Below are 17623 nucleotides of genomic sequence, written 5' to 3' on the forward strand. Positions count from 1 at the left end.
AGCAGCTGGCATGTACAGCGATGGCTCTATGGCACCATGTGCTGCCCCTCACCTACAGGCACTGAGCCCACAACTTCTACTGGCCATGGTTCCCCATTACTGATCACTGGGAGCTGCAGGAGTGGTGTCTGCAGGCAAGGACGGCATGTGGCGACCCCCTGCTCTGCCTTTCTCAGGGGCTGCAGGGACATGCCAGCCACTTCCAGGAGCCAGTGCAGGGTGGCAGCAGCCCCTGTCCAGGAGAGGTCTGAGATCCCGGACTCGGTGCAAGTCGGGACTGAGCTGGGCTGCCCGCCTGTCCAGCTCCTAATACACTTTAAATGCAGAACTGCAGCAGGGGGAGGTCCTGGACCCAACGCAAGCCAGGACAGAGCCAGGCTGCTGGCCAGCCTGCTAAAATGTACTGGTGTGGGGGGAGGGAGGAAATGCGTGTGGTCTATAGCATTAACCTATACGCTTTTGCTTATCGGTTAATCGACTACACTATTACAGCCATAATTGAAGGTAAATGATTTCGTTTTGGAGATTATTGTTCAATTTTCTGCCACTTGAGACCATTTCCAGTGCGGTGGAAGACGATTGCGTCCGCTCTGTGTTCCAGTACGCTGGGGTAAATTTACCCCAATGTGTGAGACCTCTCCCCTCTTCCTGTCCCTTACATGAGACTCCTCCCCCATCCTCTTACAGGATATGGGGAGGGGGCAATTCTCTCAGTGGAGCAGGGTTTCTCTTCCCCTCACTCTGACCAGGGCACCCCCCTAGGCAGGGATGATCCCAGAATGGGACTCTCTTCTGCCTGGCCAGCGCTTCCCCGTCATAGGACAGGCACCAGGTGTGAGCAGGGATCTGTTGCGAGCAGTTGCAGGACAGGCCGGTGGCCGTCTGTCTCGTCCCATTTACGGGGGTGGGGGCTGGAGCCCAGTGCCTCCCCCTGGTACCTGCGGGAGGGGAAACAGGCGCTGGCAAAGTTTGTCTCTATGGCCGGCTGCCAGGCAGCTCCCAGGCAGGGTAGCGAGTCTTGCTCGCCTTGCTCTAAGACTGTGCCTGTTCTCTGCTGTACTCAGGGCTGAGTGTACCCTCCCATTCCCCCCATGTTAGTTTGGGTGACAAGCCATGTCGAGTGTCCACATAGTAAACTCTACTGGGAGGTGAAGCAGAGATGCGATGGGGCATTGTTATACTGGGAGGCGTTAATAGGCGCCATCTACCATTTGTCAGTTGTCTGTGGATCAAACCTCTCCTGTGGCTTTTGCTAATCAAGTGGCAGGGACTCCATGTGCCCCCCATTTCCCCCCTTTGTTTTCTGCTTTCCCCCAGGATCAAGAAGGTCCTGGCCCTCGATACCTGCAATGCTCTCTGAGATTCTGGAATTGATTGGCTGCATGTTCAGTAGTTATCACATGACAGACAGACTGACAAAGAAATGCCATCAAGCTCGGCCAGTAAATCAGTGATCCTAAAACCTGTCTCAGATCATCACTGGGGTGCTGGGTGATCATCTCCCCGAGAAATATCAGCTCAACAACTGACAGTGAGTTGGGGGCAGGAAAAGGGGGGTGCTGCTATCTTACTGAAAGGAAAGTTGATGTTTTAGCCTTGTTTTTCCCACTTTGCCTCTCTTAGTCTTTATTCTAGCTTGAAGGAAATTTGTACATGCAAACCCCTCCCGCCGTTCCATTGCCAAAGGACGTAGGCAGGATGTACGTATTTCAAGGGCTTTGTGATGTAAATTAGCATTTCTAAATGATGTACGTTGTAGCAATAGCAAACCGCTATTCTTGTCCTGGTAAAGTCTTCATCTTGCATGTTTTCCTCTGGAGAATGCTCCCCTGTGGAATTGAGCTCTTCTGCATGTTTGAATTTACCAAGAATCTGACACCCACGTACTCCTGCTTTCAACCTAAATGTCAGTAATTCAGTTTCTGAAGAATTCCTAACTTAGGTGAAACTCAGGATGTCAGTACTGGAACACTGAACCTTTGAATTCAGCAGAGTGCGCTGATCTGTTGATTGCATAGCTTGCATGGTGTGAGAGCCGATGATGAGAACTGGGGAGGTGGGGAGGAAGAGCACCCACCCATGAGGAAGTATTTGGGGGAAGTTTTCTGTGTTCCACGGGACAGGCTAGATGATCACCATGTCTTTCCTGGCCTTGGAATCTGTGACTCTTTGAGCTATGGCCATCACTAAGAGCATATGTGGGTTTTCAGGAGAACACAATTGGTGGTGGGAAGCTAGGTTGCCATTTTAAGAGAGAGAGTGGCCTGCTGGTTAGAGCAGAGAACTGGGAGTAGGGTCGCTGGTTCTGTTCCCAGCTGTGTGTGTTCTTGGGCAGATCTCTCAGGGAGGGAGTTTTACATATGCCTGCTACTAACATCCTTCAGCACATTTGACCATCTCTCCTGGGCTTGTGTGCCTCAGTTTTCCCCCTTTGCAAAATGAAAAGAACGGTTACCATGTCAGGACCTGCTGAAGTGTAACTAATGATTCAATACGGATTCTAGATTGCTTTTAATTCCTGGGCTGATGATCATCAGGGCTAGATTCTGGGACCCTTCCATGCATTGAACAGTATCGTACAGCACAGGTGTTCTCTCGGGGGGTACCTGAACCACTCTGCGCGTGCCGGGGGCAATAGTGATTGTTCTGCACTGTCAGGTTCTGTTTCGTTACACAGTCCCTAGGCAGACTTGTTTTAAATGTTCGAGAGGGGGGAAGGACGTGATGTCTCCAGTAACTCTTACCAGTGTTTTCTTTGTTTTGCATTATTCTTTACTGTCTTGGTTTCTATCAGGCATGGATGGGAAGAAATGCAGCGTGTGGATGTTTTTACCTCTTGTCTTCACCCTGTTCACTTCAGCTGGACTATGGATAGTGTAAGTGACCTTCTGCTTGGGTTTTGGGGCACAGGCAAGGGGACTTGAGTTAATAATACATTCCCAAGTTAGAGATGTTAAGTAGCAAGTAAAAGATTAATCATGTACATGATACAATTTGTATCGCATGCACAATTAGTTGATAAGGGGCTGCTTCGGTGCCACAGTTTAAATGTAATAGGAGCCGGCTGTGCAGGCAGTCCAGCTCTTACACATTTAAACTGCAGAGCCGCAGCAGGAGTAGGTCCGGGACCCGGCGTGAGCTAGGACTTCTTCAGTCCCAGTTCATGCTGCGTCCTGACCTTTGTGGCTCTGCCTTTTGCTGCTGCGCCTCTGCCTCCACTGTCCTCCCTGCATCGCAGAGCTGGTGCTAGGGGGAGCCAGCTTTTAAGCTGGCTCCCCCCAGCACCGGCTCCTGCTTCCCCCTCAACCTCACCTCTGATACAGAGGCAGCTGGGAGGGGAATGTGGGTAATCGACTTGACTACTTGATAAGCCTGGGCTTATTGGGTAGTTGACTATTCGACTACTCTTTTACATCCCTATCCCAAATATTGCAAGGGAATGGACATTGTACTAGAGAGAGTTGCTCACTGACCCTCCCCCCCGAGGCAACTCCTGTACTGCTTATATTGGGCTGGATTGGCAGCTGGTGATTGGCTTTCAGCAAGAAGCAGCATGTAGCTGCATTGCCTACGGGCAGGGCAGCTCACGACTTGCAGAGACACATTTTGGTCCCTGCTTCCCCCTGGCTCTGTAGAGGAGCAAGCTGCCACCAGCCCTTTTCCTGGCACGACTTCCTTCTGCCTCTGTGTTGGCAAGTTGCAGGCAGCAGAGCCAAGGTTCCTCCCAGCCCTTTCCCTGGCCCATCCGCTTCTGCCTCATTCTCCCAGAGAGGCTTCTCTCCCCCCATACAGTGTGGTCTGCAATGCATTGGACACACTGAAGAGTAAGGGCACATTTTGTGACTCTGAATTCACCTGTACAGTTGCATGGGCCTGTTCACAACTGAGACCTTAGTGAAATAGTATTGAGAGTCATTATGTACCTTAACTTCTTGTTTTAAAATGTGGTTTAGCAGCTGGAAATGAGGAGAAGCAACCAGCTCTCCCCAGACCTGCAGCAATTCTGCACTGGTGAGGCCACATCTAGAGTACTGCATCCAGTTCTGGGCTCCCCACTACAGAAAGAATGTGGACGCATTGGAGAGGGTCCAGTGGAAGGCGACCAAACTGATTAGGGGGCTGGAGCACATGACCTACGAGGCTGAGGGATTTGGGCTTATTTAGTCTACAGAAGTGAAGAGTGAGGGAGGATTTGATAGCAGCCTTCAGCTTCCTGAAGGGAGGTTCCAAAGAGGATGGAGAAGGGCTGTTCACAGTAGTGAGGCATGGCAGAACAAGGAGCAATGGTCTCAATTACAGTGGGAGAGTTCTAGGTTGGATATTAAGAAAAACTATTTCCCTAGGAGGGTGGTGAAGCACTGGAATGGGTTACCTAGGGAGGTGGTGGAATCTCCATCCCTAGAGGTTTTTAATTCTCAGCTTGACAAAGCCCTGGCTAGGATGGTTTAGTTGAGGTTGGTCCTTCTTTGGGCCGGGGCTGGATTTGATGACCTCCTGAGGTCTCTTCCAGCCCTAGGATTCTATGAATTTGCTTTTGGCCACGGTTCAGGAGCCTTGCATTAATGATACTCCAACTAATGAGTATGTACATTATGGTTGCAGTTGTAACAGTAATTGCTGGATTTTGACCCCTGTCATGTCAACAGGGAATTAACCTTTTTTAATCCTGGCCCATGTCAGATGACTCAAGTCAGAAAATAAGGGTTAGTCTCTTAGCAACTCTCTCACATCTCACACTTGTATTACTGTAGCATGTGCCGATTATACATTGGTAAACGTCTCCAATAGAATTCTCTTTCCACTCAAGTCATTGACAATTCTCATTAATTTCAGTGGGGGACAGTATTTCATGCTGGATGTAAAAAAGAGAAAAGAACAGCGCTAGTTTTAAAGGTGGAAATGGTTTATGCAGTATACAGTAGAGAAGTGACCTCATTCGGTAGGGCAGGTGGACATTGTGAGAACTGTTGCCTCCAGGTAATCTTTAAATTGCAAGTGATTAGCACTGCAGAAATAAATAAGGCTAAATTGCAACTGTCCTATAATTAGATGGACTGGAATCTTAGTTATCTGGTTACAGTATCCACAATGGCTCTTCCTGTTTGCATTTCAATTGTATCGTATGATCTATGTGACCAAAAGGTACAAAACCTATCCCCAATGGTTTCTGCTAGACTGCTTCAATTCTTCTTCATATTAATAGCTCTCTGCTGCGGAAGCAGAAGACAAAGACTGAATAGCCATATTATCCTTTATTACAACAGCTTATCTTTGATATCAGTAGTGTCAGTGGTAGTAGCAAACAGTGTTGTGATCTGTGGTCAGAAATAATTACCTTCAGGAAAACAGGGGCTTTGATTAACGTTGCTAATCAAGGCCCCACTTTGAAGTAGCACTTCAGCACATGCTTAAATCTAAGTAAGTGTGACTGATTTCAATCCAATGTTAGCACATACTTAAAGTTAAACTGAGGCTTCAGAGCTTTCTTGAATATGAATGGATATTACACTCTTAAAAGTGCTTTCTTGAATTGGGCCCTAAACAAATTTATAAATGAAAAAACATGGTTGTCTGGGTATTGTATTTGCATTGTTTATAGTTTCTAAACTGCTTCTTTCTTCTTTTGGCAGATATTTTATAGCTGTGGAAGATAACAAAATTATCCCATTAAACCTGCCAGATGGGTAAGAGTTTATTGCTGGAGTTTGTTGTTGGTGATTGTTTTTTAAACGAATAACTTATAACAAAATTTTTTAGAGAGAGACAAAACAGCAAAATCTTTAATTCTGGCTTCTGTTGTGTGTTTTTTTTTTTGTCACCTAGGAAAGCTGGTTCCAAAAGCCCCCCTTACATAAGGTAACCAGATTCTCCCTCCCCTTTCTTCCCCAAGTATCATGATAAATGAGTGTTACTTACTTCTCTCTTTAGCTGTCTTAGTAGAGTTACAATGATACGCTTTATATTTTTGAAGTATTGCAGGTGATGCACCCCCTGCAAGCTGTGTATTTAGCCAAGTCATGAACATGGCAGCATTTCTAGGTAGGAATCGCATGGGGATTTTTTGTTGTTTCTTAATTCATGTTAAGTCATTGGAACATGAGTAAAATCCAGTAGATGTTGCTGTAAAAGCTGATTATTTTGTAACTATTCAGAAACAGAACAAAACTGGATACATGTCACCTTCATAACTTCCCATTTTATTCTCTTCTTTTATCATTTCACCTTAACCTTGAGTCTGCAAGACTGTGTGTTTTTGGTGCATGGAATGATATTTTTTTTGTTTACCGAGACTGTAAAATCCTGCATGGGATAGTGTAATTAATTGGTCGTTGCATTTGACAAAATGTTATTTTTGAGGGTTTTTTTAAATTCTATTAGTAAAAATATGAACGTTCACAACTTCCTTCTTATATGGGTAAAGCTTTTTACTAACACGTTAGATGGTTATAAAGCTTGAAAAAAAAAGTTATTGTTTTTGTCAATAAAACTTTGTTATACCTGAGATTCTGTAAGTATTTGCTCCTGAATCTGTGTAAGCAAATTAATCAAAATGATTATGCTGAATTAACATTTCATTGTTATTGGCAAAGACAGACTTAGTGACATTGCTGTGAATGTGGTGGAAATGCCACTCCTCATAATTAACGCAGAGCTGTGCACTTAAAACAGGGATGCGGCCTCTTTGTCCCCCACACAAAGTTCAGCGCATTCCCAAACCCAGGAAATTCAGGGTTGGGGTGGCACTCAAATGTGAATGTGTTAAGGGTAGAAAGGTACAGTCAGGGCATCCAAACAGCCTTAACTCTGCCCTGGAGTGACATAGTAAAGGCAAATGTGTGTGTGTGTTGGGGGGGATCTAATTACTTTAAAATCAGTTTAACGGCAAACACTGTAATGCATCATCATCATGGTGTGGTTTTTTTCGTGGTATCACTCCAAGGCAGAGTTAACGCCAAGAGTAAATTGCAACATCCAGCTTAACCATAGATCTGCTGTGTGACCTTAGGTAACTCACTTCACCTCCCTGTGCCTTTGTACTGATACCTCCTTTACAAGCCCCCTGATGGGGGTGGGGAAAGGGGGCAGTTGCCCTGGGACCTGGTTATTCAAAGAGGCCTGGGCAGAGGCTGCAGCAGTGATGGTGCCTGGAGCCACGAGCTGTTTAAATTGCTGCCGTAGTGCTCCATGCAGCAATTAGGGCTAGCTGAGGAGGCAGGGGGGCTGTTCGGTGCCCTCCAGGCAGCGCTGGGGAAGGGGGAGGGATCATGCTGTGTGATGCTGAGGACTGGCTGCCCTTGACCTCGCACCTTCCAAGAGCATGGATCTCCCTGCACTTGCCCAGAGGCATGGTGTGGCAAGCGGCTCACCTGCCCCTTCGTTAAATGCTTAGAGACCTGCTGATGAAGAGGCCTGTAGAACAGCTTGGTCGCATAATTACTGTGCCTGAAAGTACGGATATGTACAGTAAAATGGAGTGAAAGTTGAGAGTAGACTTTTGAAAGGAACTATCTCTTATAGACACTCTTATTTATGGCCAGAACCTCATCTAGTAGAAATCAGCCTGCTTCACTGTCCAGATGGAGCTGCACTAGTTGACACTGTCTGTGTGGTCCTTGCTCATAACATGTATATGATTGATTTTTCTCTCTCTCTCTCTCTCTCGCACACACACACAAAGCTAATTATGGTTCTATACACATCATTTCAATCTATGCTCTCAAAATCAAATATAACACTATATACTTTGGAATCATCATCTCAGATTCCAGTGTCTTAGTTAATGCACATCTTCCTGCTGCGCTACTGAAATTTAAAGCCCTACTCTCCTGCAGTCAGCTCTGTAGACTTTGCATTCTCACAAAGCCCCATTAAAGTCCCTAGGCTTCTGTGTGTGTGCAGGAGCCTACCTGTGTGCAGCCCTTTTTTTTTTTTAATCTGAGCTTTTATTATGTGCATGAAAATGAATGAAAGTTGTTTATGCAGTTGTGATGAAAGAAAAAAAGAACTAGATATTGAAGCTAAAACCTACTACTTTCCATCAGCATTTTCTCTCTCTAGTAATTAATCACCCATTATTACTATAGCTATGTAATCTCACCCAGAATAACTATAACTATGGAACCCCCAAGGCTGGAAATACAACCGATTTGTTATTAGATTAATGCCCATAAGCATATCAGGATAAAGCAGTTTGCTCTAATTAGCTCTGAGGCCATGTCTTCACTAAACGGAAGATCAATGCTGCCACAATCAATCTTCTGGAGTTTGATTTAGCGAGCCTTGTTAAGACTTGCTAAATTGGACTCAGAGTGAGCCCTTGCCAGCAGCTTCTGCAAGGAATAAGGGTGCCGAGGTCAGTGACCTTTTGTGTAGGATACTCTTTTAGTTTTCCTGCATAACTCCCTTTGGCATTATTAGGCATACCACATGCATAAAAGGGATTGCTCAATCTTAGAGGTAGGTAAAATTGTCATGCAATTTTTCATGGGAAGTTTTCATTCTTTGAAGAAGGCTGTTTTTCAATTAAAAATGTTGGGGCTGGATGCTCTATAGGTGGGTCCTCAGCACTTAGATCAACAAAATGATTTTGCTTTCTGAGCATTATAGTGCTATGTGGGTGTTCCACATCACACCTATGCAGCTCTTTGGTTCTAGAAGTAGGCAGGGAATGTTTTTCACATCCTTTAAGCACTTTTGAGATATTAGAGGTGGGGAGAATCTACCTTGAATAGGGCCTTTTTCTGCCTGGAAAAATTAAAATCCAGAAAACTTTTGTGACCTGAAAATCTGGAAAAAAAAATAGTTCGGGTTTCAACCATTTCGCTTCAATAATTTCATTTGTGATTACAACTATTTTTTTAAAATAATGGATATAATCTTACATTTCAAAGCGAAAAGTCAAAACAAAACTGGAATTTCTAATTTAAATACTTGAAAACTAAATATTTGAACAACTTAATTTTTCAACTAAAAAATAAAAAAGTTTATAAAAAAACAACCCTTTCCTGAAAACAGTTTTTGTTTGGATGAATCAGAATTTTCTAATGAAAAAAATTTAAGAAGAAAATTCCTAATCAGCTCTGGTTAGTTTTGATGTTTTTAGTTAACTACTAAAATATTTTCCCTTTTTCAGATCATACCTATTTCTGCTAATCCTTATTTTCATTCCTGTGCCCCAAAAACTCTCTCACGATTCTAAGAAATAATTAATGAGATTGGATTTTACTAGTTTTAGCTCAGAGACCCCACAAAGTTCATTGCTGTTTTATGATCGTTCATCTGGCATAGTACCATCTGGTATATGCAAGAGTAATTAACATCCATCCTCCGCAAAGGATACCATCTTTCCATTTTGATATGGAGAAGGAACATTTTTGTTGCTGAGAACACTGCTGTTTTTCCTGTGTTCCTTTGCTGCCTTGTTTCTGAATACTCTTTGTCACTGATTAAAAACAATCAATTTCCTACATTTTCAAAAGTGACTAGTGATTTTGGGGGTGCTTTAATTGTTGAGTGTCTAATTTGTAGAGGAGGAAGGGGGTAATTGACTGGGCCCCAAGTGAGTTACAAGGACTCAGGGGGCCTCTGGCCATCAGCAGAACAGCTAGGCTAAGGCAGGCTTCCTGTCTACCCTCACTCTGCACTGCTCCCGGAAGCGGCCAGCACATCCCTGTGGGATGGAGAGTGGAGGAGTGGGGGGGGAGGGTGTCTCTGCATGCCACTACCCACAGGAACTGAGTCCAATGGGAGCTGTGGGGGCAGTGCCTGTGGGCAGCAGAATGCAGAGACTCTCCCCCACCTTGCCTGGCAGAGACTTCCCTAGGAGCTGCTGCCAGAAGAATGTGTCTGTTGCTTTGGGTGCAGCCTGAGGTAAACACTACCTTCCTGCAACCCGACCCGGTGTCCCAGCCCAGAGTGCGTGCCTTACACTGCACATCCAGACTCCCTCCCAGAACCTGACCCTCTCCTGCACCCAACTGCCTGCCCTGGCCTGCTGAAAGTATGTATCTGAGTGGCGGGAGCCAGCAACAGAGGGAGGAGGGATGGAGAGAGCAGGGGCAGAGCCTTGGAGAAGGAGCAGGGCAGGAGTCTTTAGATTTGCCCGGGTCTTTAGATTTGCACAGACAGTTGGCAACCTATGGGCATGAGAGTCTATGGGTTAAGTTTAAAGGAGCAAACAACAGCAGTGATGTTGTGGTTGGTGTCCGCTACGGGCCAGCGAATCAGGTGGATGAGGTAGACGAGGCTTTCTACGGACAACTGAGAGAAGTTTCCAGATCGCAGGCCCTGGTTCTCAAGGAGGACTTTAATCACCCTGACATCTGTTTGGAAACCAATACGGCAGTACACAGGCAATCCAGGAAGCTTCTGGAGAATGTTGGGGATAACTTCTTGACACAAGTGCTGAAGGATCCGACCAGGGGCCGTGCGCAGCTTGACCTTCTGCTCACAAAGAGGGAGGAACTAATAGGGGAAGAAGAGGTGGGTGACAACCTGGGAAGCAGCGATCATGAGATGGTAGATTTCAGGATCCTGACTAAAGAAAGAAAAGAGAGTAGTAAAATACACACCTTGAACTTCAAAAAAGCAGATTTTGACTCCCTCAGAGATCTGAAGGGCAGAATCCCCTGGGATACTAACATGAAGGGGAAAGGAGTCCAGGACAACTGGCAGTATTTTAAAGAAGCCTTATTGAAGGCACAGAAAGAAACCATCCCGACGCGTAGCAAGAGAGGTAAACATGGTAGGAGACCCTATTGGCTTACAGGGGAAATCCTTGCTGAACTTAAGCACAAAAAGGAAGTTTACAAAAAGTAACTTGGACAAATGACCAGGGAGGAGTTTAAAGGTATAGCTCGAGAATGCCGGGGGGTTATCAGGAAGGCGAAAGCACAAATGGAATTGCGACTGGCTAAGGATGTGAAGGATAACAAGAAAGGTTTCTACAGGCATGTTAACAAGAAGAAGGTGATCAGAGAGGGTGTGCGGCCCCTACTGGATGAAGGAGGTAACCTAGTGACAGATGATGTGGGGAAAGCTGAAGTACTCAATGCTTTCTTTGCCTCTGTATTCACGGACAAGGTCGGCTCCTGGACTTCTGCGCTAAGTGAAGCAAGATGGGATGAAGATCGACAGCCCGTGGTGGGTAAAGAACAGGTTAGGAACTATTTAGAAAAGCTTAAACGTACACAAATCCATGGGTCCAGACTTAATGCATCCGAGGGTACTGAGGGAGTTGGCAAATATCATTGAGGAGCCTTTGGCCATTATCTTTGAAAAGTCGTGGAGATCGGGAGAAATCCCGGATGATTGGAAAAAGGCAAATGTAGTGCCCATTTTAAAAAAAGGCAAGAAGGATGATCCAGGGACCTATAGGCCGGTCAGTCTTACCTCGGTTCCTAGAAAAATCATGGAAGGGATCCTTAAGGAATCCATTCTGAGACACTTGGAAGAGAGGAAAGTGATTAGGAATAGTCAAGCATGGATTCACAAAGGGCAAGTCGTGCCTGACCAATCTGATTAGCTTCTATGATGAGGTAACTGGCTCTGTGGACGTGGGAAAGTCAGTGGATGTGATATACCTTGACTTTAGCAAGGCTTTTGATATGGTCTCCGACAAGTTACGGGAATGTGGATTGGATAAATGGACAGTAAGATGGATAGAAAGATGGCTAGAAGGCCGGGCCCAGCGGGTAGTGATCAACGGCTCGATGTCAGGATGGCGGTCGGTTTCTAGCGGAGTGCCCCAAGGTTCGGTTTTAGGACCAGTTTTGTTCAATATCTTTATTAATGACCTGGATGAGGGGATGGATTGCATCTTCAGCAAGTTTGCAGATGACACTAAGCCAGAGGGAGAGGTAGATACGCTTGAGGGCAGAGATAGGGTCCAGAGTGACATAGACAAATTGGAGGATTGGGCCACAAGAAATCTGATGAGGTTCAACAAGGACAAGTGCAGAGTCCTGCACTTGGGACGGAAGAATCCCAAGCATGGTTACAAGCTGGGGACCAACCAGTTAAGTAGTAGTTCTGCAGAAAAGGACCTGGGGGTTACAGTGGATGAGAAGCTGGATATGGTGCCCTTGTAGCCAAGAAGGCTAATGGCATATTGGGCTGCATTAGGAGGAGCAATGCCAGCAGATCCAGAGATGTCATTATTCCCCTTTATTCGGCTCTGGTGAGGCCACATCTGGAGTATTGTGTCCAGTTCTGGGCCCCCCACTACAAAAAGGATGTGGACGCATTGGAGAGGGTCCAGCGGAGGGCAACTAAAATGATTAGGGGGCTGGAGCATTTGACTTATGAGGAGAGGCTGAGGGAGTTGGGTCTGTTTAGTCTGCAGAAGCGAAGAGTGAGGGGAGATTTGATAGCAGCCTTCAACTTCCTGAAGGGAGGTTCCAAAGAGGATGGAGAGAGGCTGTTCTCAGTAGTGACAGATGGCAGAACAAGTTGCAATGGTCTCAAGTTGTGGTGGGAGAGGTCCAGGTTGGATATTAGGAAAAACTATTTCACTAGGAGGGTGGTGAAGCACTGGAATGGGTTACCTAGGGAAGTAGTGGAGTCTCCATTCCTAGAGGTGTTTAAGTCTCAGCTTGACAAAGCCCTGGCCGGGTTGATTTAGTTGGGATTGGTCCTGTCTAGAGCAGGGGGCTGGACTTGATGACCTTCTGAGGTCTCTTCCAGCTCTATGGTTCTATGATTCTATGTGGAAGTCCTGGCTGTGTCTGAGGAGCGCACTCAGCAGTGCAGCTGGCAGCTGCAGCACTGTCCAATGTGCAGGCACAACTTTTGTGTGCAGGGGGGCCCACTGATTGTTCTGCCCTGAGGCCTAGAATTGCTGCTGGTGGGCCTGCTAATTTTGAGGCAAAATTTTACAGGGCCCTAATTTTCAGAAGGTACCGAGTGTCCATCGTTGAATATCTGGCACCTTCCAAGTGTTTTCATTGACATCCAAAAACAGAGGAACCCAAAAATCACTGGTCCTACAGGCCCAGTAGATCTTGTTAGTTTGCATCACATAGTTACTGCACAATTTGTCTTCCATTAAAATCGGTGGCAGAATCTTAAGAGGACCAGTGTGTGTACTGAAATTAAAATCCTACGATTCCTTCCCTTTTACACTGACCGATTCAGGTGGTGATAATAATAGAACATCTCTTTCTATATATATGCAAAAAATGTACTGCAGGATGACGTCACTCTGCATTGCCCTGCCCCCCAACCTGGGCAGAGTCAGAAGGGGAAGTAGCAGCCACGGCTTGGGCCTCCCCTGCGGCCCCTCTTTGGCGGGTGCTCTGGGATACACACTGGCCCCTGGCTTCCCTGCAGGCGGGTCTGGGGCCCCGGTGGGAAGCAGCTCCAGCTCCCCACTCTGCTGCTTGCTGCCGGGCTCTGGCTCCTGCAGCCCAGCTGCCGCCTAGCCCAGTTCCTGAGTCCCACTGGCGGCTGGGGGCAGAGAGCCGTGGCCTCGGCCTGGCCCTCCCAGGCAGATGGGGGAGATGGGGCTGCCTCAGTGGCTGGAGGGGGTTGACAAGCAGTAAAGTGGGGCACTTGCCAGAGGCACTTAGGCTGGAGCAGAGTCCCTCTACCGCCTCCTTTCCAGCCAGACTGCCCTCACTCGCGGGCCCGCCCGCTCACCATGCCTGTAGCTCCGCTGCTGGGCTCCTCCGCTCCAGGCCCACTGCCCGCCTCAGCCTCGCCCGCCTGGCCACTGTTGCTAGTGCCGAGCTGCTTGACCTCTAGCCTCTGCATGGGGATGGGAGCTTGGCTCTCCCTCTGCACAGGCGCTTAGCTGGTGGCCAGGCAAACTCATCACAGGGTTGGGGGGTGAGTCAGCAGCCGGGAGGGGAGAAGGATGGAAGAGCCGGGCCTGGGGCAGACTCAGTGGTGGGGGGTAGGCGACCGTAGTGAGCAGAGGGCACAGCTCCCTAGTTTATATGATCTTTTATGAGCTAGGATTCTCCCTCTCTCTTATACTCTGACAGTAACGAAGCAACAGCACATGAGAGGCGGTTCATTTCAGGTACAATAGTACTGTCTTGGGGTGCCTTGCGAAGAGGAAGGTTGTGTAATTTAAGTGCCTCTATAGTGGGTGATGCCGTCCTCAAAAATAAACTGACTGTCATGTTATGTTGGAGCTATCAACAGAAAGGGTAAATAACTAAGGCTGTGTCTAGACTGCAGGGTTTTTCGAAAAAACTTCACCTGTGTCTAGACGACAACCGCGTTCTTTCGAAATTAAATCGAAAGAACGCGGCTTTTCTTTCGATGGCGGTACTCATTTCACGAGGAAGAACGCCTTTTTTCGAAAGTGTTCTTTCGAAAAAAGGCGTTCTTGAATGCCAACAGGGCTTTTTCAAAACAGCATCCAGACTGCCTGGGTGCTCTCTTTCGAAAAAGTGGCTCACTTTTTCGAAAGAAGAGGTTGCAGTCTAGATGCTCTCTTTTGAAAGAGGCTTGTAGTCTAGACATACCCTAAGATGAAAAGGTCGTGCCTATGCATTGGCTGAGGCTAGTATTTTGCCCAGGGTGAAACTCAATAGAGCCACAGTAAAGAGTACATTTTCTCTGCATCGAGTCAAAGAGATCCAATGGAACCCCCCTTTCGGAATAATACCTGGTAAATGATTAATCGGCTGCTGATGTGCTGGTTGGTAAACAGTGCTTCCTGCTGCATCATTTATCTTTTAATGTATTACTTGGGCAACATGCTGAATTGAAATCCCTGGAAGCTCTTCATTTTATGTCTGATCCTGATCCAATTGAAGTGCATGGGGGAAATCTCATTAATTTCAATGGCTTAAGACCAACACCTGTCTGTTAGGAGCAGGTGCAGCATGAGCATCATCAATGCCATCATCCCAACGCTGCCCTACCCCTGTGTCTCAGCCACGACCTGTAAGTACCTGTAAGGACTGCATAGGGGTGAGAGTGGCGCTGGTGCGCAACAGTGCTGAGAAAATGGTCACTTTTTGGTTTGGGGGCCAAACTGAAAAATCAGTTAATTTTGAACCACAACTTCATGTTTTTTAGTTTCTCTCACCCAAATGAACAAAATCTAAATTTTTTGTTCAGATGGATCAACATTTTCGAAATGAACCCATCCCGGTTTTTTTCCACAAAAAAAGTCAATTTTTTTTATGTGGCTGGAACTGTTTGCCAGCTTGGGACCTGAATTCATGAACAGATTAAGTAGCTGAGTTCTAATTCTGGGCCCCTCCTCTGTTCTTATTCTCTCTGCAGCGAGACCACTAGCAAAACTTCACCTGTGAGACGGACAGTGTTTCACAAGAGCTGGACTGAGATCAGCAGTTCATTTTACATGACTGTCCATCAGGTGGTTATTGCTTTTAGTTCCTACTGATCAGGTTTGGTTTTCAGCCTGAGGCCTGGAGGTGCAGGACTCTCTCTTGTCATCAGGCTAATATAACAAATCTGACCTATTTTTTAAAAAAATCAGTGCTGAATGAACCAAACTAAATCAGTGGAATCTACTTATGAAAGAAGCTTGGAGCGGATGAAAAAGGACTTACACTCCACATAAACCCTCAAAACAGGTCGTAAGGGGGACCAGAAGACACAGTCTGGGCCCTTTGCACTGGAGTAATTTAATTCTTGAGAATGACATTGATGTTATTGAGCCGTATATGAAACGTGGGGTTGGCTACCTAACGTGCCTTTTGCTATGGACGAGGACTTTGTTTTTAGTGGACAGGTGTCCAAAATTACAGACGGTGCTTGTCATGATTATGAGGGTTAGCCAGCAGCCTGGGGATTAAGGGGTTAACTACACCTAGCCAGGTGGAGTGACCAATAGGAATGTAGATGGGACTTTTCAAACTGGGATAAAGGAATTTGGGTTTTTTTTCTTTTCTCCCTTTTGTCTCTCTGAGAGAGTTCTCTGCAGCTACAGAGAGGGACAAGCATGTCTCTCTCTCTCCAAGACACCATTCTTCATTTTCTGTAAGTAGAGTAAAGTTTAGGTAGTTTCGTTAGGTTTTATTGTTTTATGGATTGGGTATGGGATCTGAGATCTGGCACTGCTTAAAAGATGTTTTGGCTTTTCTTTGTAACTAAGTTCTAGGCCCATGGAGTTTCTCCATGAGTATATTTTGTTACCTCCCTATCTAGTCATTATGTTTGCAAGAGGAATATTGTTGTAATAATAAAAGTTCTTTCTTTTCTTTTTATTAACCTGGCAGTGGTGGCCTTGATTTTTATTTTAGGGGTAAGATTTCCCAAATGATCTTTCCCCTGATTTCTTTATCAACATTTGGGTGGTGGCAGCGGAAGTTTTATTCCCAAGATCTAGGTTTTTAAGATTTTGGGGGGAGTTTGATACCAAAGCCTGGTAGATAAGGCTTTGGGGTACACTTGCTGGCCCCCACTTCTGCATTTATCATGCCAGAGTGGGGAAGGAGCCATGACAGTGCTATTGCCTATCTGTAATGAAAGGCACGGTGGAACGTCCAGAAGCACTTAGCACTGGCCTACCTCTGTCTCCTTTGGGAAACCCCACCCCAGAGGTGTGTGCTGTGTATGTTTATAACTGCGCGTCCGGTGTTCTCTTTCCTTTTTCAGCGCTTGTCGTTGCTGTTCTCCGCTTTATACAGCTGAAGCCAAAGGTGCTGAACCCCTGGCTGAACATCAGCGGACTGATTGCGTTATGCTTGGCCTCGTTCGGAATGACCTTACTGGGCAACTTTCAGGTACCCCACTCCCATTTCCAGCTTATTGGCAACTAACGTGTCATTTACCAACTCCATGTCATGATGGCCGCATCCATTATCTTGGTAAAACTGCGCTGGCAGACCTACCTGCTGTAAGCACAGATCTCTCTGCTCTTTGGAGCTGCCTATGGCAGTACGGCTGCTAGCACGGCTATCCATGCTCTCAGCTCCTCAAAGGGCCCCTGCCTATTGCCTTTTACATTGCTTCCCTGGTGGCAGAGGGGAGGCTGCAACTGCCACAAATAGCACTGATGGTTCCTGTTAATTTAAAAGTTTAAGTTAAAGCCCAAGAGAAATAACCCTCTATTCCCAGGCAGGATTTGAATCTGTGTCACCTAGTGTTCCATTTTCTGGCACTCCATAGCAACTGGGAATCTACCTCACCTGGGGGCAAGTGTCAGGCTTGACAGACGTGTGCCTAAGTGGGAGGACGGCGCTGGGGGATGGCCAGCCCTGGGAGCTTGCACGCACATATGTGCCAAACAGGGATGCCACACACAGCTGCCATAAGGATAGTTGCTGTCTGTGATTAGAGTGTATCAGTGTGTTACTTCTTGTATATGCTTAGACAGGCCACAAGAGGGACTTTATAAACACGCAAGACATTTCTTGCTGTGAGCCATTGTCCTGGCTGTCGTTCTTGCAATTCACAAGCTGTTCTGCGTGTGTTACAAATGAACTGTCAGCCGTCATTTTGAGACACCACAAACTTGCTCTAAAATGGGGCATGTGTCCACTGTACTGGTGTGTCTGCTTGTCTCTTGGGTGCAAATGAAATCTTAGGGGGAGGATTTTCCCAAGTATTTAAAGTAGTGGAGGTTGTGTTTCTAAATCCCCTCTGTGTCTTGGAAAATCTCCTCCTACTGGATTGCTAACTATGCAACTCTGATGGG

General features: G+C 46.4%; 1 protein-coding gene across 7 annotated transcripts in view; it reads left to right on the forward strand.

Annotated features, from left to right (window-relative positions):
- TMEM150C (transmembrane protein 150C) overlaps positions 1–17623 on the forward strand; it is an 86508-nt gene that overhangs the window by 56452 nt on the left and 12433 nt on the right. For 4 of the 7 annotated variants that reach the window (XM_075929486.2, XM_075929481.2, XM_075929487.2 and 1 more), the window contains 5 exons: positions 2795–2876; positions 5631–5684; positions 5824–5856; positions 5972–6039; positions 16582–16709. In XM_075929486.2, the coding sequence (XP_075785601.1) occupies positions 2797–2876; positions 5631–5684; positions 5824–5856; positions 5972–6039; positions 16582–16709 (363 nt within the window). In that variant the 5' untranslated portion in view covers positions 2795–2796. Of the gene's footprint in view, positions 1–1317; positions 1532–2794; positions 2877–5630; positions 5685–5823; positions 5857–5971; positions 6040–16581; positions 16710–17623 lie in introns of all 7 variants that reach the window. The other 3 variants (XM_075929484.2, XM_075929483.2, XM_075929488.2) reach the window with 2 other exon arrangements.

The sequence above is a fragment of the Pelodiscus sinensis genome, chromosome 4 (genome assembly GCF_052426305.1).
Source record: "Pelodiscus sinensis isolate ZL-2025 chromosome 4, ASM5242630v1, whole genome shotgun sequence".
NCBI lineage: Eukaryota > Metazoa > Chordata > Testudines > Trionychidae > Pelodiscus > Pelodiscus sinensis.